This window comes from Babylonia areolata, chromosome 28, assembly GCF_041734735.1.
Source record: "Babylonia areolata isolate BAREFJ2019XMU chromosome 28, ASM4173473v1, whole genome shotgun sequence".
Classification (NCBI taxonomy): domain Eukaryota; kingdom Metazoa; phylum Mollusca; class Gastropoda; order Neogastropoda; family Buccinidae; genus Babylonia; species Babylonia areolata.
The window spans coordinates 24,574,067-24,599,779 of NC_134903.1; the positions used below are offsets into that span (position 1 = coordinate 24,574,067).

Genomic DNA, 25,713 nt, shown 5'->3' on the forward strand with positions numbered 1-25,713 from the left:
CTAGTGCTGTGTTGTGATTACTTGTGTGTTACTGTGTCCGTCAACGTGTGGACAATTTAAGCACAGTGTGCATACACACATGCATCCCGTAATCCTAACTCTACCTTCATGGCACAGAAGACACAAAGAATACACACGCACAGTTTCAGCACACATGTGATAAACAAAAAAAGAGAAACACACAAATTATTAAAATTATACTTAACCAACACATGATTTACAAACTAATAAAAGTAGACTTTTTAGCACATGACTTATAAACTAACAAAAGCAGACTTTTTAGCACTTACAGCAGCAGGGCAAAATAATTTTTTTTTTTTAAATATGTACCTAAAAATATACATGTGTATATTACTATTATCATACATCGACATCTACACCGGGAGAGAGAGAGAGAGAGAGAGAGAGAGAGTGTTAATCCAAAGAAGCTGTCATAAGGCAAGGCTGCCAAACACTGAACAGTGGCAGCATTGCGAAGAAGAAAAGTTCCACCTCTGTCTTATCCTTGCATTTCTGTTTCTGTTGAATTTGGCTTTGTACGCCCCCTCCTTCCCTTTTGTTCCTTCTGATCCAGGCCTCCACAATTAGTTTCCTTTCCTGTTTTTTCCCCTTCTCTTTCCTTTCCTCAACACTCCACTCAAAATTCTTTTTTTTTAAGCATTCAGGACTATCATGTCGTCTCACCAATTTTTAAGGAATTAATCGATGGCCCTATTTCTTCACAACAGAACCTTGAGTTTTTTCTCACAAGAAATTTGCCCGAAAAGAAAAATGAGAAAGACACAGCAAGCGAGAGAAACAGACAGACAGTCAGTCACACAGAGAGACAGACAGACAGACAGACAATGAGAAACAGAGAGACACAGACAGACAGACAGAGACAGACAGACAGAAGACAGAAACAGACAGACAGACAGAAGACAGAAACAAAGACAGACAGACAGAAAGAGATCTTACATGAAATATCTAAACAAGGTATACAAAAACATTTTAGAACGGTCGAGAGGTGGGGGAGGGGGAGGAGGGGAAAGGGGAGGAGACTAAAAGAAAAGAAAGACAGACAGAAGCTTCAGTGGGGAGGGGGGTGGATGCTATCACAGACAGAGCAGAACGGCCAGCCATGTCAACCTGTGACTGAAGATGACGGAGAAATGAGACACAAGGGGCACAATTCCCACACAAAAACACAACACAGAGACAGACACACAGATAAACAGACAAACAGACAGACAGAAAATCAGACACACAAAAAAGAGTGAGCAAGCAAACTACAGACATACAGACAGAGTGAGACAGAGGAGGGGGGGGCAAAGAACTCTTCAAACACAAACATCTTCTTTTTTTTTTTAATGCTAAACAAATGCAAGCAAATGTGCCACACGCGTGTGTGTGTGTGTGTGTGTGTGTGTGTGTGTGTGCGAGCGCGCACGCACACGCATGCACGTGTAGGCGCACATACATGCACATGTGTGTGTGTGATCCATGATGGTGATGGTGAGTGAGAGGGGGTGGGGTGAATCTTTCCTTTAATTTAAAATCTTTTTTAATGCATCAAACGTCTTCAGAACAGATGAAAGCTGGAACATCTATTTAACAGATCTGTTCATATTGCATAATTTTAAATGTAGATACACAAGCCCACATGTGCATGTATGCACTATTCTAGTTTCAACAAGCACACACACACACTCTCTCTCTCTCTATCCCTCTCTCTCCACCCCTTACAGCAACCACAATAAAAACATCTTCCGCCATCCAAATCATTCTCTCACCTTTCAACAAGACAACAACAACAGCAACAACAACAACAACAACAACCATCACATCCCTCAACGCCCCTCTTGTCCCCCTCAATCCTCCCCCTCCCTCTGAATTCATAATCTTCTAACCTGTGCTGGTTTCTGACCACAAGTCAAGACCAAAGATATAGATTCCCACATTCCACCACCACCTCCACCCTTCATGGCCGATGCACTGTCATCTATAAGTATGAGAACGCAACACAACCACCACACACACCCCTCCCCCACACACCCCTAGTCCTCCCCATGCATCACTTTCTGGTGAAACTTTCCACCACAACTGAAAGCAAATAAAGACAGACTTTTAGAGAAGCTGTGTGTGTGTGTGTGTGTGTGTGTGTGTGTGTGTGTGTGTGTGTGTGTGTGTGTGTGTGTGTGCACTGTGTGTTGGTGGCAAGGGGGTGGGGAGCGGGTATAACCTCCCCAAGCAGGGCACTCTAACATTTATCCTAAATTTACATCTGAACTTGATAAGATCTGTCACATTTAATTGGGAACATATCTCATATTTCTTTTCCTTTTTTTCCTTTTTGTTAATTGAAAAAAAAGCCCCACCCCCCACCCCCACCCCTCTTAAAAAAAAAAAAAGTTTAATGCTTCACAGAGAAACTGAATAATGATTTTTAAAGCATCCTGAAACTAACAAGATAAACTTTCTACATGGTCTGACCATCAATTTTGATTTGATCCCTCTCCTGTGCTGGCCATAAAGTAGATCATTTTGTTCAAACCTTTGTCAGCTGTCACTCAACGACTGGTCATCCCAAATTGAAATTATACTGCTTTCTAAAGAGATTTTATTTCAATGAAAGAGTGAAGTTAAAAACAGGCTATTCCATGAGCATGAACAGATAAGTGCTGACCAGAGAGATACTGAGACACTGTCCTTAAATGGAGTGAAATGGTAAGGCTGTAAACCAGATAGAGACACTGTCCTTAAATGGAGTGAAATGGTAAGGCTGTAAACCAGATAGAGACACTGTCCTTAAATGGAGTGAAATGGTAAGGCTGTAAACCAGATAGAGACACTGTCCTTAAATGGAGTGAAATGGTAACGCTGTAAACCAGATAGAGACACTGTCCTTAAATGAAGTGAAATGGAAAGGCTGTAAACCAGAAAGAGATGCTGTCCTAAAAAGGAGTGAAATGGAAAGGCTGTCAACCAGACACTGAGACACTGTCCTTAAATGGAGTGAAATAGAAATGCTTTCAAACAGACACACTGTCCTTAAATGGAGTGAAATGGAGAGGCTGTCAACTAGATACGGAGACATTGTCCTTAAATGGAGTGAAATGGAAAAGCTGTCAACCAGATAGATGCTGTCCTTAAATGGAGTGAAATGAAAGGCTGTCAACCAGACAGAAACACTGTCCTTAAATGGAGTGAAATGAAAGGCTGTCAACCAGACAGAGACACTGTCCTTAAATGGAGTCAAATGGAAAGGCTGTCAACCAGATAGACGCTGTCCTTAAATGGAGTGAAATGGAAAGACTGTCAACCAGATACGGAGACACTGTCCTTAAATGGAGTGAAATGGAAAGGCTGTCAACCACATACAAACACTGTCCTTAAACGGAGTAAAATGAAAAGACTGTGTAAACCAGATAGGCAATAGCCACATTTTCAGGATTGTACAAGTGGGGATTTGTGTGTGTGTGTGTGTGTGTGTGTGTGTGTGTGTGTGTGTGTGTGTGTGATTTCAGCAAATATCCCACTACCATACCCTTGCCCCCAACAAAAAATAAATAAATAAATAATAAAAGTTAGCCTGTTGGCAAAAGATTATATATATATATATATATATATATATATATATATATATATATATATATATATATATAATATATTACAAAAAACAAAGCAAAAGAAAAAAAAGTAACATTTTGTGCTCCAAGGATATTTGATTCTTGTCCATTTCAACCACAATAAAAACTTACCCTGATCTATGATAATGGTTTATGACAACCAGACAGGAAGTGTGCTTTATAAACACATTTCTGGAGCACAAAACAGTCATCCCAAAATTGTTTATCCTTTTTTTGTTTTTTAATGTATCCATCCTTTTTTCTTTTTCTTTTTTTGTATTCATTTATTTATATATTTCATTTTCATTCATTCATTTATTTATTTTGCTAAATGACAGACAGCTCTGAAATTTGATACTGAATAAAAATACGATTACTTTTGACCAATCAGTTTACAGAGGTTTGTTCCATCCTAGTGTTCTGTAATCGTTTCCTCCTGCAGGAGGGATGGCTTTCTTCACCACACCACTTTACCCACATCTCCCCTGTACAACACTAAATGGAACCTCACACCCTGATCACTGATGAACACTACATTAGAAATCCAAAGCCTAACTGACTCTGCGATAGCGCCTTCTTGTTTTTTGTCTTTGTACCCCTGTTGGAAGGAAACACAGCAAACACGACAACACCGACCAATCAACAACAGGGAAAGGGAAGGGCAAACACTGGCTGCAAAAAGGGACATAACTCTCCATTTGCCTGTCTACCGTCTGGCAACGTAGCATCATTCATAATAATTTCTATGAAGTGAAATTGTTGACGGTCATGCCTTTTTAACACTTTCACTATCTCTGTAAACTGTCAGGGATAATAATGTGAATCCCAAACAAATGTGAGTGCACTGAGAATTGAACAAGAGTTACACAATCTTTGATGCGGTTTTTGTTCCACAATGAAAGCCCAACATCAATCTGTGACTCGTGCGCAAAGCACTGTGAGGATAAAATGTTGGATTCTTTGCGGTACCTTCAAGCAGCCGAAGTAGCTATGGCCCGCACTTCGTGTGTTCTGGGATTAAGACAACTGATATCCTTCTGTGCATGAGAGTAGGCTGTACGAATGACTTGGGAAACCCAGCGGGAAATGGTGCCTGCAGCAATGTCTTTCTTGTAATTCTCATTGAGGGAGATGAGAAGGCGCCTCTGAGAAGAACGCCTATGGCGAGACCTATCCCAATAGTATTTGAGACACCGAACGGGGCAGAGATGCCTATCTTCATCATCTTGGGCAAGAATATCAGAGAGGGGGAAGGGACCTCGGGGTCTTGGTTCTTAGCCAGAAACTCTGGAAGGAAACGAAGAGTGATGGAACCATCTCTGTGGAATGCTAGATCTTGTGGCATACCACTAAGACCATGAATCTCACTTCTACGAAGGCCAGTGGCCAGCAACAGAAGGAAAGTGGTCTTGAGAGTGAGCAGGTCAAAAGGAATAGTCCGCAATGGCTCAAAGGGCTGTTTTCGAATGAAATCCAGCACCAGGAACAAGTCCCAGAGGGGCACTCTTCTGGGATTCCTAGCTTCCTTCAGAGAGGCGCCCCTAGCCACCTCTCTGAGCAGGAAATCAGCTTCCAAAGCGGGACCACCTAGCTGTTTGATAGTGGTACAGATGGCGGACCTGTACCCTCTCACAGAACTAGCAGACAGGCTGAGAACCGAGGAGCAGTGAGCCAGAAAGTTGGCCAGCTGCATGCTCGTAGCGTTAGTAGGGGGAATGTTCTGAGCTGCACACCAACGCAGCCATTTCTTCCAGCGAAAGTCATACAAAGTCTCTGTTCCCTCCCTCCTGGCTTTGGAGACTATGGAGAGGAGGTCGGAGGAGGCACCCCCCTTGGTCAGCGCGGCCGACACAGAGGCTGACCGAGGGGTGGAAGACTTCAATGGTGATGATGACAGTTCCGACCGCACAGCAGCCACGCGTGCAGGTGGAGCATTTGAGGGTTGGAGTGAGGAATGCCCGAACGAGGCTGCCTCAGCAGATGATGTTTGGTTTCCAGTTCCAGGGGTGGACAATGTGTCAGGGACTGAAGGACCGGAAACAAGGGCTGGGCTGGCCATTTTGGCGCAATGAGGATCAGCTGCGGGCGTTCCAACCTGGCTTTCCGTATCACCTTGGACAGGATTGGAAAGGGAGGAAACGCGTAGGCAATCAGACTGCTCCAGTCTAGAGAGAGAGCATCCACTGCCCATGCTTCTGGGTCGGCGACCGGAGAGACGTAAGTGGGAAGTCTCTTGCTGAACCTTGTCGCAAACAGGTCCACCATCGGCCGGAACCACTGTTCCCACACCCCTTGCAGGGTGTCCTTGTCCAGGGTCCACTCTTTGTGTATGACACTCTTGGACCTGCTGAGAGCATCTGCCAAAATGTTGTCTTTCCCTGCTATGTGTCTCGCTGAAAGTGCAATGCCCTTGCTGTGGCACCAACGGAGGAGAGCCTCGGTCCGCAGAGAGAGGTCTGCCGAGTGCGCTCCCCCCACCTTTGTTCACGTAACATGCGACTGTTGTATTGTCCGTGAACAAGCGGATGGTCTTGCCGATGGCCTCCCCCATGAAGTGCTGGAGAGCCCTGCGAACTGCCTCCAGTTCCAGAACATTGATGTGGCATAGGCGCTCCTCCGGGGACCAAGTCCCTGCTGCATGGAGTGAGTCCATGTGGGCTCCCCAGCCCAGGGAGGAGGCGTCTGTGAATAGTGCCACCTGAAGAGTAGGTGGGGCTATGGGCAGCCCCTGTGTCAGAAGAGGGGTGGTTAACCACTCTGACGTCACCTCGAGGAACCACTCGCCCAGACATATCAGGGTATCCCATGGCTGAGTGCTCTGGGACCACCGTAGCCTGAGTGCTCTCTGAAGAGGGCGCTTGAGAACCCTGCCCAGAGGGATGAGAGGTGCCATGGACTCCATCATGCCCAGGAGGGAAGACAGTGTCCGCTCTGTTGCTTGGGAGGAATGGCGCAATTGGTTGAGGAGGCCTGCCAGACGGTCCCACCGATCTGGCATCGGAGAGACTATCATGGACAGCGTGTCGAATCTCATCCCTAAGAAGTCGAAGGACTGGCTCGGGGACAAATCGCATTTCTCCTGGTTCGTGATGAAGCCCAGTTGGGAGCACAAGTCTAGAAGTCTGGCTGTATGACTCTGGCACAGGGCCTGTGACCGGACGATTGACACCAATTCCCGCACCACCTTGGTAAACAGGAAAGGGGCAAGGGACAGACCAAATGGGAGGACCGAGAACTGGAACACCTTGTCCCTCCACACGAACCTCAGGTACCGGCGGGATGCCGGGTGGATGAGGATATGGAAATAAGCATCTTTCAGATCGATGGACGTCGCCCAATCGCCCCGTTGCATGGTCTCCCGAATCTGTGCCTGTGTGTCCATCTTGAATTTCATTTTGGGGAGGAATCTGTTGAGGGGGGACAAGTCCAGGACTGGTCTCCACCCTCCTGAGACCTTTGGAATCACGAACAACCGGCCATAAAAACCGGGGCCCGGGTCCGAGAGTTGAGATATCGCCCCTATGAGGAGTAGGTGCGATATCTCTTTCTCTAAGACGCTCTCCTGCTCCATCGAGCTGGGCACATGAGGAGGAGTGGATCTTAGAGGGGGGCGGTCCCCCACCCAAGGGAGCATGTACCCCGACTCTAGCACCGATACAATCCAGTCGTTGAGTCCCAGAGCACGCCACTGATGAGCATGCCGGGACAAGTTTCCTACTTGGAGGGGCTGAACGACTGGCGGTGCTGAATCGGGGCCCAGTCATTGGGGGTGCTGCCTTCTGGCCTTGGGCATGGCCGGACGGCTTGGACGGACATGAGGTGGTTTGTTCCTCTGCCGCTGATTCTGCGCACGCCGCTTTGACTTAGGAGGCGAGGTATATGGAGGAGCCCTGGTGGCGGGTCTCTTCAATGGCATAGAACCCTGGCGCCCCTGGGAGGAGTGGGCTAAATATGAGGCCACCTCCCTGTTTGTCTCTGCCCTGTGGCTGACAAAATGCGGCGCATACTGGCCGAATAGGGAGTGCTGCTGTGCTGGGATGGACCGCAGGGCAGCCCTCTCCTCTACTGGAATGTTAGAGAGGCGGAGAACGGCATCACGCCGCGCTAGCACAGTATTGAAGTGAAGGCTGGTAGCTGCGTCTGCAGCTGCCGTGAGACCAGACGCTACCCGATTGCCAAAAGTGTTTAACCTCGGGTCTGAAAAGAGGCCAGGCGGGACAGAGGAAGGAGACTCCGTGTCCTGATGAACTGGACGTTGTTCCCACAGCTCATTGGCTCTGTGGAGGAACACGTCAAAGAAGGTATAAGCCGTGGAAACCTCGAGGAGGCAGCGGCGGGCCAGTTTGTCCCACTCTGCTAATGTCTTAAAGGAAAAAGTAGCTGAGGTGGGGAAGGTGGTGCGCTGTGAAACCAACATCCTGTCCTGCGCGGAGGGCTCTGCTTCCCTGTAGGCAGGGTGGTCCTGTGTGTACCAGGACCACACTCCTCCCTTGGAGGGATCTTTAAGGAACTTGCCTGGGGCAAAAGCGCCCGGGGCAGAGAGGGACTCCCTGCCTGGAGGAGGGATGGAAGCAGCACCCCTGACGGTGCAGGCTGGCTTATTAAGCCACTCCTAAGACATTTCTGGCACTCTGAGTCGCCTTGTGGTTCTGGAGTTAGAGTCACCTGACCGAAGGAGGGTTAAGGGCGACAAAGTTGCCTGAGGGACTGATTCGGCATGCGTGACCCTATTGGGGAGGGTCAGTTCGAGCTCGGCAAAAGTCCGAGTTTGGTTCAGGCTGGTCCCTAGGGAGGCGTGGGCTCCATCTGTCGCCCTGGGATGGGGGCGAAGAGTGCTCATCTGCTTGTTCGTCCTCATCCGAAGACAGGGGCTGTCCCTCTTGTTCACAGTCCATCCCCTGCTGCATGCCATCCCAAGTGGATGTACCCACGGAGGCGTCCTGTGGGCTGTGGTCAGCCCAGCGGGATGAGCTGGGGCGATCCCGAGCAGGGACCCTGGTCTCCGCTGTTATGTCCTTGACACCTGAAGAGGGTGGGGAGTGTGTGGACCGTAGGTCCAACCATGCTTGGGATGGTGGGTGCCACACCTTCTCAGACAGGGCGTCCCTGGACGCCAGAGGGACCCACGAGTGCTGTGAGGGGACGAACACCCACTCATCTCCTTTTAGGACCGAGGGCTGGGTAGGTGGGAACGGCAGGCTCCCACGGGCTGAGCGGGGCCCCTCAGCTGCCGTCGGTCCTGAAAAGGAAGCCGTAGTGACCGTGGAGGTCACCTGCGTGTTGACAGAGGACCAATTAGAGGCTGTAGTGTTAATATTGGTCGAGGAGCTCGACCTGCCCAATGAGGAGTCAATCCCTCTTGTCGGGGCTGTGTGTGTCACTCTGTGGTCTGTGCTGGGTTGGGTCCGGTGGGGAGCGAACCAGGGGTTGGTCCCTGGTCCTCCCGGTAACCCAGCATGCACCATAGGTGCACCCCAGTACGGGTAGAATGGGGGGTACCACCCGTGGGCACCAGCCATCCCGTGACCCCAGCCCCAAGGGTCACTGGCGCCTTGACCTCGCTGAAGGGAAAAACCTGGCCAAGTCGGAGGGAGGTCAGGTCCGACTTGGGTGTCAGACACGCCGAAAGGCCGGTGGTCTGACTGCCCGGAACCGCCTGACACGCGCAGGACTCCCCCAGCAGGGGAGACCGGCCGGATAGCGGGAAGACCTGGTTGCCACGCGCCCCATATCCCCTCCCGTGGGGAGACTGGGGTGGCTTGGCCCGGGGTGGGCAAAGTGGAGGTCCCCCCCCCCCCCCCCCCCGAAACCAAATGTTTTTCTCCCCCAGAAGGAGGTGGGGGAGGGGGGTCGACCGAGAAGGGAGGAGGGGGAACAGCGCTGGGGCCCCTGAGGGCCGTCTCCGTGTGGGGACCCGGGGAACGGCGGGGGGCGGCCTCCCCTTGGGAGTCCGCACCCAGCCGTGAGTCCCCACCACCAAGAGAGGACATGCTACTCCCCCCTCCACCTGCCTCGCGCTGGGACACCTCGGGAGGCGACGCTCGTATCCCTTTCCCCCCGGTCCCCTTCATGACCGTTTTATTGGAACGAGCGTCCCCTCCGCGATCTGCGTCTGCAGACGCATCGCCGCGGACCCTATCGGGAGAAATCATGAGCTCCAGGCCTGGGAGAGTCTCTTGCCGATTATCTCTCCCAGCATCATGATCCCTGCCTTCGTAGGATGCCGTACGAGGCATGGTACCGCGCATAGGCACCCAGCGAACAATTCGATCCCCAACAGAGAAAGGAAAGACAGGATCGACTCAGAGGTAGAAAAATACAAACGAATCGAGGGGGCCGAGTCGAAACGAGTACACAGAATGTAAGAACAATATACAGGCAAGCCGCATACAACAAAATAAGGCCAAATGAACACGCTTAATAGCAAAAAAAAGCGTTAGACGAGACAGAGCGAAAACCTGACAAGATGGCATGGAGAGCCTTGGCCAAAGGAAAGATTCAGTGCTTATAGCTGTTAGAGGCGTTTGATTGGCTAAGAGCGGGCCAGACTAAGAGGGGCGTCTTTTTACTGTTAGCCGCGCGAAATTTGGCCAAACAGAGCAAACCATAGGCCTAGTTTGCATCAGTTTGACATGGTACAGTATATGACAGCAAATGCTTGTTTTGCTGTTGGTATTCTATTACTTCATTTCATTCTTCTTCTTTTTTCAGTTGGAGTTCTATTATTTTACTTTTGGTTGTTGTTGTTGTTGTAGTTATTATTATATCATTCTATCCTTTCTCTTTCTTCTTTTTTTTTGTTTTTTTTGTTGTTGTTGTTGCTGTTGGTATTCTATCATTTTCTTCTCTTTTTTTTCTTTTTCGTTTTTTTGTTGTTGTTGGTATTCTTTTTTTTTTCTATATTTTTGTTGTTGTTGGTACTCTATTATTCTATTCTTTTTCTTTTCTTTTTTCATTGGTATTCTTTTTTTTCTTTTTCTTTTTTGTTGTTGTTGGTGGTATTCTATTATTTCATTCTTTTGTTGTTGTTGTTGGTGTTCTATTATTCCATTCTTTTTCTTTCCTTTTTTTTTTTTTTTTTGCAGCCAGTGGGCCAACCCCCTGTCCCTTTCCAAACCACACAGCACCACCTCCTCCCTCCCTTCCAACACCCCCACACCCCACCCCCTGCTCCCACTCACTCCCCCACACACTCTCTCTCTCACACACACACCTCCCCTCACCTGTGTGGATGCGGGTGTGCTGCTGGAGGTGGCTGAGCTGCTTGAAGGCGCGGTCGCAGTAGATGCAGACATGCTTGCGGATGTTGGTGTGCACCAGGGAGTGCTGCGTCAGCTGCCCCTTGGTGCGGAAACCCTTCAGGCAGGTGGGGCACAGGTGGGACCGCTGCGACGATGAGGCGATGTCCAGGCCCCCCATGTCTGATGTGTTCACCCCCTGGGAGTGCAGCCCCCCCAGAGAGCCCCCCGAGGAGGAGGCTGAGGAGGCGGCGGAGGAGGATGGAGGGGGAAGGCCATGGGCGGCGGCCAGGCTCTGCAAGGCCTGCTGCTGAAGCTGGGCCGTGGTGGGGTGGAGGGGGTGGAGGGGGTGGTGGGGGTGGGGGGAGATGGCCTGGGGGTGGGGCCCGCCGTGGGGGTTGGTGTTGTTGGGATTGTTGGTGTTGCCGCCACCAGTGTGGGGGGAGATGGCGGCCGGGGGCAGGCCGTGGGGGTTGTGGGGGGAGATGGTGGGCTGCTGGTGGGGATGGTGGGGGGGTGGGGGGCCGTGCGGGGAGGGCTGGTGCGGGGGGTGGTGGGGGGAGATGGGCTCATGCTGGGGCTGCCCCAGGCCCCCTCCTCCCCCTCCCCCGCCACCACCACCACCACCTGTGGACTGCCCTGGATGCTGCTTCTGCTGCTGCTGCTGTTGGTGCTGGTGGTGTGAGGACTGCTGGTGCTGTGGCTGGTGGTGCAGCGGGTGAGGGATCTGCAGTGTGGTGGGGGGCTGCAGGGGGTGGGAGGAGGGATCTGACCCCCCAAGCGTGCCCACCGGCAGCACGTCGGCCAGCTCCCCATGGCTAGCAGACATAAGCCAGTAAGTGAAAAACAACTTAAAGTTTTCAAAATAGCTGTCCATCGTGAGTGCCGCCTCTCATCATGCATGCACGCACACACACACACACACACACACACACAAACACACACACAAACACACCTGTCTTAAGTCTTTAACAACCAAGGGGGTAATGATCCATCCAGTTTTGGACTGGAACTCTTTGTGGCAGCCTTGTTCGCTGTTTCAACACACCACACACTGGATCAGGACCCTGACTCTTAGAATGGTGGCAGCCTTGTTCACCGCCATCACCTTTCACCGCCATCACCTTTTCACAGCCACCACACACCTCTCTCTGTAAGTCTTTAGTATCAACAACAAGGGGGGTAATAATCCATCCAGATCTGGACTGTGACTCTTAGAACGGTGACAGCCTTGTTCCCTGTTTCACCCTTACCACCAACACACAGGCTTGTTTAGACACACACACACAAACACACACACACACACCTGAAGTCTTTAACAAAAAGGGGGGTAATAATCCATCCAGGTATGATCTGTGACTCTTGACAGCAGGCTTGTTCCTGGTTATACCACCGCCACCAACACATGGGCATGTGGCAACTAGCACCATGGTTTGAGCATACAGGTCATAGTTCTAGAGGTTTGTGACACAGGTTTAAGAACAAACAAAAATTCAGTCAGCCAGCCACGTCCCTCCATCTCCACCAGTGTGTCCAGTGTAAACAATTTTTACATTTTGAACTATTTCTATAATGACACAGAAGAAAAACTATTTCAACAGCTATCAATTGTTGGTTTTTCAGGACGATACAAAAAATCAAATGTCTGTAGCTACTGCAGTCATGACAGACTATTCAAAATGTTAAAATAACAGGTTCACTACTCTATATGATAATATATGTGCTGTTCGTGTTTGTACAGAAAAAAACATGAAGCTGACAGAGAACAGTGGACAAGGAAGAATGTCAATGAATGACCCACAACTGGCCAGCAGTGACCCAATGACAATGTGATAACCAACAACCCCCAATTACTAAACTGCCTGAGAAAATGACACTTCAGTTTCAGCTTCAAAGAAGTGTCAATGCATGCAGACTGATCCACACACATAACACTTCATCTGCTGCTGAAACAAACAAAATCAACAGCTAGTGATTTCTGAGTTGCTATAAACCATAAAAAAAGAAAATAAAAATAAAACATTAAATGAATGACCAGTGGACAGAACAGTAATAACAAAGTCATTCACAGACAGGGTAGCACTTGCTGAACCAACAACCACCACAAACAGTACCACCACCAATGACCCTGTACCTGGCTCACAAAATCACAACCAATGACTCACTAACCAGGTAACTGAATGAAATCAATAATCCAATAAATAAGAATATTATCAAACTGCTGGCGAACGACAAGAAATGACCCCTAAATATCTGCCTCACTGGATGTAACACTGACCCAATAAATACCACAGTAATAACAGACAACCCAGTGTCTGGCTAACAGGATGAATAGACACCAATAACTGACCAAACAGAATGAAAATATACAAACCAATTACAGGTGAACAGCTGAACGATAACGAAGACAATTCCTAGTGCTTTGATAGAATGGCGTTGATAATGACCCAAGAACTGGCCAACAGACAATCAGCAACACAATTATTGAATTAATTTGGAAACAGAAAGAAAATCAGTGATCCAATAATCTACCAGCAGTACGACAGTGAAAGAGCCAATGACTGGCCATGAGAACGACACTGAAGGACCCAATTACCTTGTAGGCAAAACAAAAATAACTTACCCCCGAACTGCCTGACAAAACGCTAGTAATACAAGTCCATAATTAACAGAGTGTATGAGTCAAGAACTGTCTAATGGAATGTTTTAAAAACAAATAACTAAGAGAATGGAAATAGATAAACTAATATTGGGCACACAAAAAACACAATCAGCGACCCAATCACTTGAATAACAAAACCATCAGTCAAATGAGTCTATAACTCGCCAGAACAATAACACTGAACTCCCTAACAAATGATAACAAATGAACCAGTCACCGGCTGGCAGACTGACCACATACACCCCCCCACAAACAGTGTCCAGGTAAGAGATGGGGCTCTGCTTTGAAGCAGCAGGTAACAAGATGTCACTAAAAAGGCCATTAACAGAATTCTAACACTGAGCTCTGCACATTAATTCACAATTTTTTTTTATTTTTTAGTCAAATCATTAGGCGGTTGTTTCCTTTACTTGGTGTACACTGCTACATGCACATTACTACAATCATTCAGATCCACTCAGCACTGAACCAGGTGAACAGAAACCCTTAGTTGGTAATGAAACCTATTTTCCCCATAATGTTCAGAAGATTATTCTGATCAATCTGTTACACCCATTTTTAAAGGTAAACATTTGTGGCTTTAAAAGCCTGGAAAAACAAAAAGTCAAATAAACAAACAACAATGAACAAAAAAAGAAAGTTGAGTAAAAAAAAAAATCTTATATTTGACTTTTACTTCCATGACAAAGAAAAGAAACTGTAGCCTACGACAACACTCTCCAAAAGGTTTCCTTCACAATACCAATGCAGAAGTCACACACAGTGCATAGAAGAAAAAAATCCTTGATCTTCAACAGAACACAGCTGATCTTCAGTTACTATCCACACAAGATGTAGACTCCATCCAATGCCGTGCACACTTACTCCACCAATACCTCACAGCTCTGTAGCGAAAACTCCTCCAAAACGTGCAGGAGAAAATTGTGAACAAACGTGGACCACATTCATCACAACTAGAACCGCAGTCCCAACCTGTCACACTCCAACACACCTCCCAAACTTTGCAAGTCACATCCACCAACACATCACAACACCCCTACAACTGATAACCAGAAGGAACAGAATATCAAAAACAAAGAAAAAAAAGCCACGGAAAGCAAAAATCACACGCTGCTGTATAACTGGTCCATATCACTTCATCAATCCAAAAACTTCCCACTGAGACCTCCTCATTCAGTGGTTTGAAAAATAAAGACGAAGGCAGGATGGAAAAGAAAGAACGGAGGGGGTGGGGGCGGAGGTTGGGGAGGGGTGAGGGGGTGGAGGGAGAGGGAGAGAGGAGGGAATACTTTCCAAAATAAAATAAAAAAGAAAAGAAATCAGCCAAACGGCTTCACATATTCAAGGTTGCCTCAACCGTTTAACACCAATGAAGTGTGTGTTGTTGCATGATGGAGAAAAAAATAAAGCCTATGATTGTATGTGTGTTGCTGCCGCAACTGAAGTGAAGGAGGGGGAAAAAATCAAATGGAATGAGAGGAAAGGGGAGGAGGAGGGGGAGAGAGGAGGAGGAGGAGGGGTGAGAGCAAACACTCCAGTCATAAACCCTCCACAATCCAGCCTTGGTAAAGACAGGGAAGGGGGTGGGGTAGGGTGGTGGGGGTAGGGTGGTAGAGGGGGGGTGGATTGGGGGAGGAAGGAGAGAGGGAAGCCCACATCAATACTTTTTTTCCCCACTTTTTTTTTCTTTTCTATTTTCTTCTTTTTTTTCCTGTTTTTTTTTTTTTTTTAAAGTTTACTCTAACTTTTTCCCTCCCTCCCTCCCCCTAACCTCCCTCCACTCTCTCTATACCTCCCATACCTTTCTTTTCTTCTTCTTTTTCTTTCTTTTCCCCCTTTTTTCTTTTTCTTTTCTTTTTTTTTTAATCTCCATAGCCACATCAATACTTTCCACCAACAGCTTTAAAAAAGAAAAAGAGAGAGAGAAAGAAAAAGAAATTTTTTTAAAAGTCTGCCAAGAAGAAAAAAAAAAAAAAAAAAAAGAAGGGGGAAAAAAAAGGCAGCCAATCTTTTTTTCTTTCTTAATTCAGTCAGCCGGCTCCCTCTCTCTCTCTCCCTTCTCTAACCTTTCATCTTCACTGCTATTCTTCTCCACCCCTTTCCCTCTCTCTCTCTCCCCTTCCTCCACCTCATTTTTTAAATCCCCCTCCCTGTCTACTCCCCTCCCCATTCTCTGTTCCCCCCTCCCCTCCCTTCCTCTCTCATCCCACCTCCGAGGTCTTTTCTTCTTTTCTCTTTTTTTTTTATTTCTTCCTTTTTCTTTCTTTCTTTTTTTCTCCTTGTTCTTTTTTTTTCTCTCTCTCTCTCTTTTTTTAATTCCCCTCCTCCCTTCCACCAGCACCCCCCACGCCCCCACCCCCCACCCCCCCCTTTTTTTTCTTTCTTTTTTCCCCCTTTTTCACAAAGCTAGGAAGGATTCAGATCGATCTACTCGCTAGTACACTCCTGAAGAGAGAAATGCATAGGAGAAATTGGATCGACAGGATAGGAAAAGATCGGCTGTTTACTATCTGTGGACCCTTACTGAATTTAGGCATCTGGCCAGACCACTGGAGTCATGAAGGCCTGTATGTGACTATGCCTGTTAGTACCGTGAGAAATGTAGTGTGGGAGTGTGTAGGTGATGGGACCCTGAATTGAGGAAAACGAAAGGTGGGGGAGGGGGGGCCGGGGGAGTCGGGTGGGAGCGTTGAGGAGGGGGAGGGGAGGGGGGGAGGGGCAGAAGCAAGTAAAGTTTTGGAACAGCCAACTAACTTCAATTACTTTTTGTTTTCGATTTTATTTTTCCTCCACACACACACACAAACGCACACACACACACACACACACAAAGCAGATATGCATAGGTATCACAACATACCGATGTAATACACACATGCATGTGTATGGGCACAAAAACAAATATACAGTTATCACACACACACACACACACACACACACACACACACACACACACACGCTATCTCCCTCTCTCTCTGAGTCTTACTGACCCAGGCAATCTTTTAAAAATGTATTATATCACAACTTTCCTTGAAAATAAAAATCAGTCTTGCTGATGATGCAAATCAACACAACCTACTTCTTACATATCAGTGAATTAGAGAGAAACCAAAAACTTCATCAGTTTATAAACAAAAAAACAACAACAAACAACAACAAACAAACAAAAACATCAAACACAAAAAACGGAGAACAGAAAAATACACAGACATGAAAGAGGAGAACATCAGAATGGCTTGCAACCTGGCTCCTATTTCTTTCTTCCTTTTTTCTCTTTTCTTTTCTTTCTTTTTTTTTCTTCCCTCCCCTCTGGGTGCTTTTCCCTCCTTCTACCGTGGATAAACAATTCAGATTTACACTGTGTGTGTGTGTGTGTGTGTGTGTGTGTGTGTGTGTGTGAGACACAGAGAGAGAGAGAGAGATTTTGTGTGATTGTGCCTGTGTTGTGTGTGTGTGTGTGTGTGTGTGTGTGTGAGAGAGAGAGAGAGAGAGAGAGAGATTGTGTATGTGTTTTGTGTGTGTGTGTGTGAATGTTTACGTGTGCGTGCATGTGTGTGTGAGAGAGATAGGGAGAGAGAGAGAGGGAGAGATTGTGTGTGTGTGCGCGCATGCACATGCACGTGTGTGTGCGTGCATGTATGTGCCTGCGCATGTGTGTGTGTGTATAGGAGGGTGGAGGAGGGCAGGGGAGGGGGGGGGGGGGTGAGTGTGCTTATGTATGTAAGGCTGTGTAGCAAGCCTGTCAGTTCATATTTGTGAACAGAAAAACAAAGTTTTCAGATTTTTCTCCAACTCTTTGCATGACATTCCAGAACTTAACCAAATCACAACTGACATTCCAGCCATATATAATGGTACATTCTTTTTGTTTTGTTTTTGTTTTGTTGTTGTTGTTTTTTTCTTGTTTTGGGTTTTTTATGAATGTGAGCTCTATTCAAATTTTAGCTTCAACTCCAGTAACATGTTACCTAGTTTTCCAAGAAATACACTATTTGTTTCATATTCACTTGACTTGAATAGTTGGAGAAGCAGAAAATAATCAAAACTGGAAGGGGTAAAAAAAGGAAAATCAAAATATGTTGTTTTGATCGATCAAAACACGACAGATTCTTTCCACAGCGAACACACTGTTTCGTTCTCAGATCTAAATAACATCTAAGATCTGACGTGCAAAATCAAACATAAAAAAAAAAGTGATCCGCCAACAAAAACTATAAACCACCACATGTATTTGTCGCTTATGCAACTAAAGCAGAGACCAGAGCAGACCATGTACGGAAATTTATTAATTAACAGAATAGGTGTAAAATGTAGTCAACTGATGACATGACAAATGCTTCCTGGCTGCAATTACCATTCGTAATTTAGATCTAGGAGCGAAATATGTCTTCTGTTCACAAGAGGGAGGAATTGTAATTTGTCTTGTAATCTGTCAGATTTGATTAGTAGGCCTAGTAGTAGTAGTAGTGTAGGGACTGGCATTTGACTGCCTAGGCCTCACACCTCACAGCCTTTTTTATGTCCCCTTCAATATGGGTCTCCTTTTGTTTTGTGGGATACATATATATTTTGTTTTACATGTTCTGTAAATCACTAATCAAAGTCAATAAATTTTTCTTTTAAAATGATGTTCATGTCAAGGAGATTTTTTAAACAGACTAGTATTTTGTGCAAGTTTAGTTTCGACTGGTAGTGCATTCCATATTTGCGCAATTCTATTAGCTAATGAATTTTTCCTTAGGTTAGTATTACAGTGCTCTTTACAAAATTTCATCATTGAATTTCTTGTACTCTTTTAATCTGACATTCTAAAAAATATTATTCACACTGACTTCATAATAGCAATTTAACATTATGTATGTTTCTGTTAAATCCCCTGTTAGCCTTCTTCCCTTTAATAAATGCAGATTGAAGTACTGTTGATAGCTCATAGATCTGCATTCTTTTAATGACTTTGTTGCTCTTCTTTGTACCCTTTCTATAGCTATAGATTGTCTCTTGAGGTATGGGTGCCACACAATATTACCATATTCCACTTGTGATCTAACCAATGTTTTATACAGTTTAAGAAATATATCTTTATCTAAATAGGTAAATGTTCTAATTATTCCTATCATCTGGTTGGCTTTATTTATTATATTCTGTATATGTATGTCAAAAGATAGTTTATTATAAAAACAAATATGCCAAGGTCTTTCTCACTTTGACATTTTTCAATGTCCTGTGTGGTGTCTTCTATTATATGGTATCTGTTTTCTAGATTTTTTCTTCCCATGTGCATTACTTTACACTTTGATATGTTAAAATATAGACTTCATCTATCAGTCCCGTCCTGTAGTCCGTTTGTAGTGTAGTATTATTTTGTGCATTGCTGTAAAGTTTAGTATCATCAGCAAATATTTTGCATTTGCTTTCTATACTTTCTGAAAAGTCATTTATGTATATTGTAAAAAGCACTGGGCCAACTATGCTACCTTGTTGTATACCACTAAAAACATTTTCATTTGTTGACATTTTTTCTCCAATTCTAACTACCTGTGTTCTTTCTGACAAGAACTTTTCTGTCCAGTTCAGTATGCTTCCAGTAATACCATATGAAGCTAATTTTAATAAGTCTTTGATGTGATACATAGTCAAATGCTTTTCTAAAGTACACACACACACACACAAAATGAAAGCAAGGAATCAATGCACAGTCTCGTAGGTCACTTTAGCCCATGCAATAAAAACAGACCTTCAATTCTGGTGTTCGGGGTTTGTTTGTTTTGTTTATTTTTGTTTTTGTTTTTTTGTTTGTTTGTTTGTTTGGGTTTGTTTTTGTTTGTTTTTGTTTTTTGGTGGGGGGTGGGGGCGGGGAGGGATCTTTTTGTTTTTGTTGATTTTTTTTCCTGTGATTCCGTTAGGTCATATAAGAACTCGCTTTTTGTCTGCAGTTATTTAGATCTCAGAGTAGAATACATAGATTTGATCAAATCGAGACAGCCGAAGTATTTAAGATTCATCCGCATTACACGCATGAAATATTGGTCAAACGCACTTGCAGCCCTTTTCTATCATTTGGATGTCAGTACACAAGGCCCACTGATTTTTTTCAGTTGGCCTTGTCTAGGTTTCAAAGAGGAGGAGTGGGCTGTGGTAAGGTTCGTATCTTTAGATTAAAAGTCAATAACTTCAGTTTATTTTCACCAGATCTGTATGAAAAAAATGAACCCAAACGTTTCAGACCCTGATTGCAATATCATGTCCGTGTGTCCCAGGCATAGTAACGTCATCAGAAACTTTTTGTCAGATTTTACTGTCTCTCCCCCCCTCCTTTACTCTCTCCACTAGCTCAATGTAAAAAAAAAAATAAAAAAAAAAAAGAAAAAAAAAGAAAAAAAGGCTGTTCTTTGGACCTGTATACAGCAACTGCACAGAGCAGCATGAGAAAGCCCATGGAAAACCCATTCAAAGCGGCAACTCTTTTCTCCATCAATCTGCACATCCATATTTATAACATAACTGCTGCATATCAACACCCTCTCCCACAGTCCCCATCTTCCAAGCTCTCTCAGGCTCATCACCCTCACTTCCCCACACACTGCCACATTCTGACTGCCTGCAGACCACTCACCAAAGCAGACCTGGCTGCTCTGTAATTCAGCCAGTTTGGTCCTGTTCAGTAACTCACTAACTGTAATGTCTTTCCTGATTCAATGTATGGGGCATGAAACACTATGCCACATGCCCACAACAAACTATTAATGTTACCATTATCATTATTATTATTTGCACTGGCAGATAAAGCATCCCTCTCAACCTCATGCAGCCCGGGCTATTATTGGGAAATGACTGATTCAAACAGTGAATGCTGTATATATATATCGAGTCCTGTATAACATGTACCTGAACTAATTAAGGAACTATTCTATGAACTAATTAAGGAACTATTCCAATGTGATAATTTAGTTACTGTAGACCTAACCTCAAACAAAAGTGGCTGCACAACACTTGGTAAAATAAGGGTAAATATAAATAGAACAATGCTTCAAACACTTCATTCTAATGAACACAACAAGATGGATGCATGTACATTTTCAACAGAAAAACCCCTGCTCTCCCTTTTTCATTTTTCTTAACAGACTATACCAATACAAATTTATGCTGCATACAAATACATATCTCTCTTAAACGGCTTAGCAAATGCACCACAAACTAGTTGAAAATTTTGAAGGATATATATCTTTGTTCATAGGATAACTTGGTTTTGCTGTAGTCTCAGTTAATTGCTCTATGGGCCTGTTAAGGAGTTAAGGTAGCTATTCTGCAAACAGCATACATTTGTTTTGCTGGTCTTCATCACTCCACAAGCATGTTGAAGATGAGATAAATATTTTGCACACAGTGAAAATTCATTGTTGTTTTCGCAACTGTCTTTGTTGTCTTGAAAAAGACAATTTTTGCTGAACATTAAAAATCTGCACTGTTTTTTTTTGGGGGGGGGGTTGCTGTTGTTTTTTGCTTTTTGTTTGTTTTTGTTTTTTTAACATAACAAAACATATTTGAGAAATTAAGCAGAAAGTGAGAACTCTTCTTTTTTTTTTTCTTTTCTTTTTTTTTTTTGTTTGTTTGTTTTCATCACTGTGATGTAGAATTCTGCATAGTGAGTGAGCACCAGTTCTCTTGCTCCTTGTGTTCAAGGTTGTGCTCACAAGTGTTGTGTTGGTCAAATCCATCCTGATCTCTCTGACATAGGATCAGGAAAAGGTTAATGGGGCTTCAATTTTTTTTCTCTTATTTTTTTTTCTTTCTCCCTTTACATTTTTACTCTCTCTCTCTCTCTCTCTCTCTCCCTCTCTCTCTTCTTCTCTTTTACACTTTTTCTTTTCCACCTTCTTTTATATTCTATATTATTTCTTCTCTTCTTTAATATTTTCACTGTAAATTTCAGTTGGCCCTTCTCCATTCTTTGCTCCCTCTGTTACATCCTAGTTTGTTTTGAGCGAGTTAAAAAACAACAACAACAATAAACGCTCTTCATTCTGGTGTGTGTGTGTGTTTCAGTATGTGTGCGGCATGTGTTTTGGTGTGTGCACATGGGTGCATGCATGCGTCTGTATGACATAAACAATGTAGGTACACACCAACAAACACTGATGTATACAAAAAGTGTGAACTTGAGTAAATTATCTTTGCATGAATTGACCATTCTCCCCCCCCACCCCCCCCCCACCCCCCTCCCCCGCCATCTCTCTCGCTCTCTTAAATCTTGTTCTCTTTTCTTCTTTCTCCTCAACTCTACCCCCACTCCCCCACTCCTCTCACCCTTTACACCCTCTTTTTTTTTTCTTTTTACCACCCCCACCCCCTTTTTTATCTCTCTTTTTTTATCAACTCCCCTCCCCCATTCCTCTTCACCTCTTGTCCCTCCTAAATCATGTCATTGGCAAATTTACACACAAACGATGCCTTGTTTCCTGGTGAGCTTGGTTGTGTGTGTGTGCGTGCGTGTGTGCATGCATGCGTGCATGTGTGCATGCATATGTAAATAAGAGAGAGAAAGTGTGTGTGTGTGTGTGTGTGTGTGTGTGTGTGTGTGTGACTCAGTGATTGCTTGTATCTGTGTGTGTGTGTGTTTATGTACGTACATATACATATACACATATATGAGAGTGAGTGTGTATGTGTGTGTGTGAATATCTGTGCATGTGTTAATATGTACATGTGCATGCATACATGAAAACCATGAGCATGTGCACATATGCATGCGTGCAAGTGATCTCAATAAATTTGCACATGTGTGAACTTTAAGCCTTTTTTGTTATTTGCACTGCCTTTTTTTTTTTTTATTATTTATGTTATTTGCTTTGTTATTGCTGGATTTTTTCTGGCCCCCATACCCACCCCTCTCTCTCTCTGCCTCATAAATAATTTATCCTATTTTTTTCTTTAAAAAGGAAAAAAGGAAAACTATTTTTTTCTTCCTCCTCCTGTCCGTTCTCAATCCTGTTCATGGCGAATTTATTGATAATTGACAGTCTGATGTGGGCTATGGAGATGGTGTTTTCTGTCTGTGAGCATGTATTCGAGAGTCGTATGTATACATGTCTGCAATTCACACACTGTATGTGTCTGTGGGCCTGTGTGAACATGTGCAAATGCATACTTGTTCACGCACATGCTCACACACGCCCACATACACGAACCTGTGCTGCATGTAACCACTTATCCACATGCCTGTATGTATGTGTGTGTACATATGTATATAAATATAATGTGTGTGTTTACAATCACCAGCATGTGTGTCAGGACATAAAACAAAACTCATTCTTTCCATATGTATGTGTACATGTATGTATATAAATCACATTATACAGCATGTGCTGAGCAGGTTTATAATTCTCACATCTGGACAGACCACACTGACAAGCACACACACATGTGCCACCTTGCGCACTGTGTTACAGATCTTTGACATGCAGGTACAAGGCCACACCGTGCAATCAGCAAAGGCTGCAAATGGACACACTGAGTCTACACAGGCTTCACACACAGGCCAAGAACATTAGGACAGAAATGACAGCAGAGAAACATCTGATTACACAAAACAAGAAGACAGAATTGACTGCAGAGAAACGCCTGAATACATGGCACCAGATGACAGAAATCACTGCAGAGAAACATCTCAATACATGGCACCAGATGACAGAATTGATTCTAATGAACACAACAAGATGGATGCATGTACATTTTCAACAGAAAAACCCCTGCTCTCCTTTTTTCATTTTTCTTAACAGACTATACCAATACAAATTTATGCTGCATACAAATACATATCTCTCTTAAACGGCTTAGCAAATGCACCACAAACTAGTTGAAAATTTTGAAGGATATATATCTTTGTTCATAGGATAACTTGGTTTTGCTGTAGTCTCATTTAATTGCTCTATGGGCCTGTTAAGGAGTTAAGGTAGCTATTCTGCAAACAGCATACATTTGTTTTGCTGGTCTTCATCACTCCACAAGCATGTTGAAGATGTTAGATGAGATAAATATTTTGCACACAGTGAAAATTCATTGTTGTTTTCGCAACTGTCTTTGTTGTCTTGAAAAAGACAATTTTTGCTGAACATTAAAAATCTGCACTGTTTTTTTTTGGGGGGGGTTGCTGTTGTTTTTTGCTTTTTGTTTTTTTTTGTTTTTTTAACATAACAAAACATATTTGAGAAATTAAGCAGAAAGTGAGAACTCTTCTTCTTTTTTTTTTTTCTTTTTTTTTTTTTTTGTTTGTTTGTTTTCATCACTGTGATGTAGAATTCTGCATAGTGAGTGAGCACCAGTTCTCTTGCTCCTTGTGTTCAAGGTTGTGCTCACAAGTGTTGTGTTGGTCAAATCCATCCTGATCTCTCTGACATAGGATCAGGAAAAGGTTAATGGGGCTTCAATTTTTTTTCTCTTATTTTTTTTCTTTCTCCCTTTACATTTTTACTCTCTCTCTCTCTCTCTCTCTCCCTCTCTCTCTTCTTCTCTTTTACACTTTTTCTTTTCCACCTTCTTTTATATTCTATATTATTTCTTCTCTTCTTTAATATTTTCACTGTAAATTTCAGTTGGCCCTTCTCCATTCTTTGCTCCCTCTGTTACATCCTAGTTTGTTTTGAGCGAGTTAAAAAAAACAACAACAACAATAAACGCTCTTCATTCTGGTGTGTGTGTGTGTTTCAGTATGTGTGCGGCATGTGTTTTGGTGTGTGCACATGGGTGCATGCATGCGTCTGTATGACATAAACAATGTAGGTACACACCAACAAACACTGATGTATACAAAAAGTGTGAACTTGAGTAAATTATCTTTGCATGAATTGACCATTCTCCCCCCCCACCCCCCCCCCACCCCCCTCCCCCGCCATCTCTCTCGCTCTCTTAAATCTTGTTCTCTTTTCTTCTTTCTCCTCAACTCTACCCCCACTCCCCCACTCCTCTCACCCTTTACACCCTCTTTTTTTTTTCTTTTTACCACCCCCACCCCCTTTTTTATCTCTCTTTTTTTATCAACTCCCCTCCCCCATTCCTCTTCACCTCTTGTCCCTCCTAAATCATGTCATTGGCAAATTTACACACAAACGATGCCTTGTTTCCTGGTGAGCTTGGTTGTGTGTGTGTGCGTGCGTGTGTGCATGCATGCGTGCATGTGTGCATGCATATGTAAATAAGAGAGAGAAAGTGTGTGTGTGTGTGTGTGTGTGTGTGTGTGTGTGTGTGTGACTCAGTGATTGCTTGTATCTGTGTGTGTGTGTGTTTATGTACGTACATATACATATACACATATATGAGAGTGAGTGTGTATGTGTGTGTGTGAATATCTGTGCATGTGTTAATATGTACATGTGCATGCATACATGAAAACCATGAGCATGTGCACATATGCATGCGTGCAAGTGATCTCAATAAATTTGCACATGTGTGAACTTTAAGCCTTTTTTGTTATTTGCACTGCCTTTTTTTTTTTTTATTATTTATGTTATTTGCTTTGTTATTGCTGGATTTTTTCTGGCCCCCATACCCACCCCTCTCTCTCTCTGCCTCATAAATAATTTATCCTATTTTTTTCTTTAAAAAGGAAAAAAGGAAAACTATTTTTTTCTTCCTCCTCCTGTCCGTTCTCAATCCTGTTCATGGCGAATTTATTGATAATTGACAGTCTGATGTGGGCTATGGAGATGGTGTTTTCTGTCTGTGAGCATGTATTCGAGAGTCGTATGTATACATGTCTGCAATTCACACACTGTATGTGTCTGTGGGCCTGTGTGAACATGTGCAAATGCATACTTGTTCACGCACATGCTCACACACGCCCACATACACGAACCTGTGCTGCATGTAACCACTTATCCACATGCCTGTATGTATGTGTGTGTACATATGTATATAAATATAATGTGTGTGTTTACAATCACCAGCATGTGTGTCAGGACATAAAACAAAACTCATTCTTTCCATATGTATGTGTACATGTATGTATATAAATCACATTATACAGCATGTGCTGAGCAGGTTTATAATTCTCACATCTGGACAGACCACACTGACAAGCACACACACATGTGCCACCTTGCGCACTGTGTTACAGATCTTTGACATGCAGGTACAAGGCCACACCGTGCAATCAGCAAAGGCTGCAAATGGACACACTGAGTCTACACAGGCTTCACACACAGGCCAAGAA

The 25,713-nt window shown here is 44.3% G+C and overlaps 1 protein-coding gene across 3 annotated transcripts in view; it reads right to left on the bottom strand.

Annotated features, from left to right (window-relative positions):
• The window catches only part of LOC143301877 (uncharacterized), a 95,658-nt gene that overhangs the window by 55,871 nt on the left and 14,074 nt on the right, over positions 1-25,713 (bottom strand). For all 3 annotated transcript variants that reach the window (XR_013057858.1, XM_076616295.1, XM_076616297.1), the window contains exon 2: positions 10,832-11,664. Coding sequence is in view for 2 of the 3 variants with exons in the window: in XM_076616295.1 (XP_076472410.1) it covers positions 10,832-11,664 (833 nt within the window). In the remaining variant the exon portion in view is untranslated. The remainder of the gene's footprint in view (positions 1-10,831; positions 11,665-25,713) is intronic.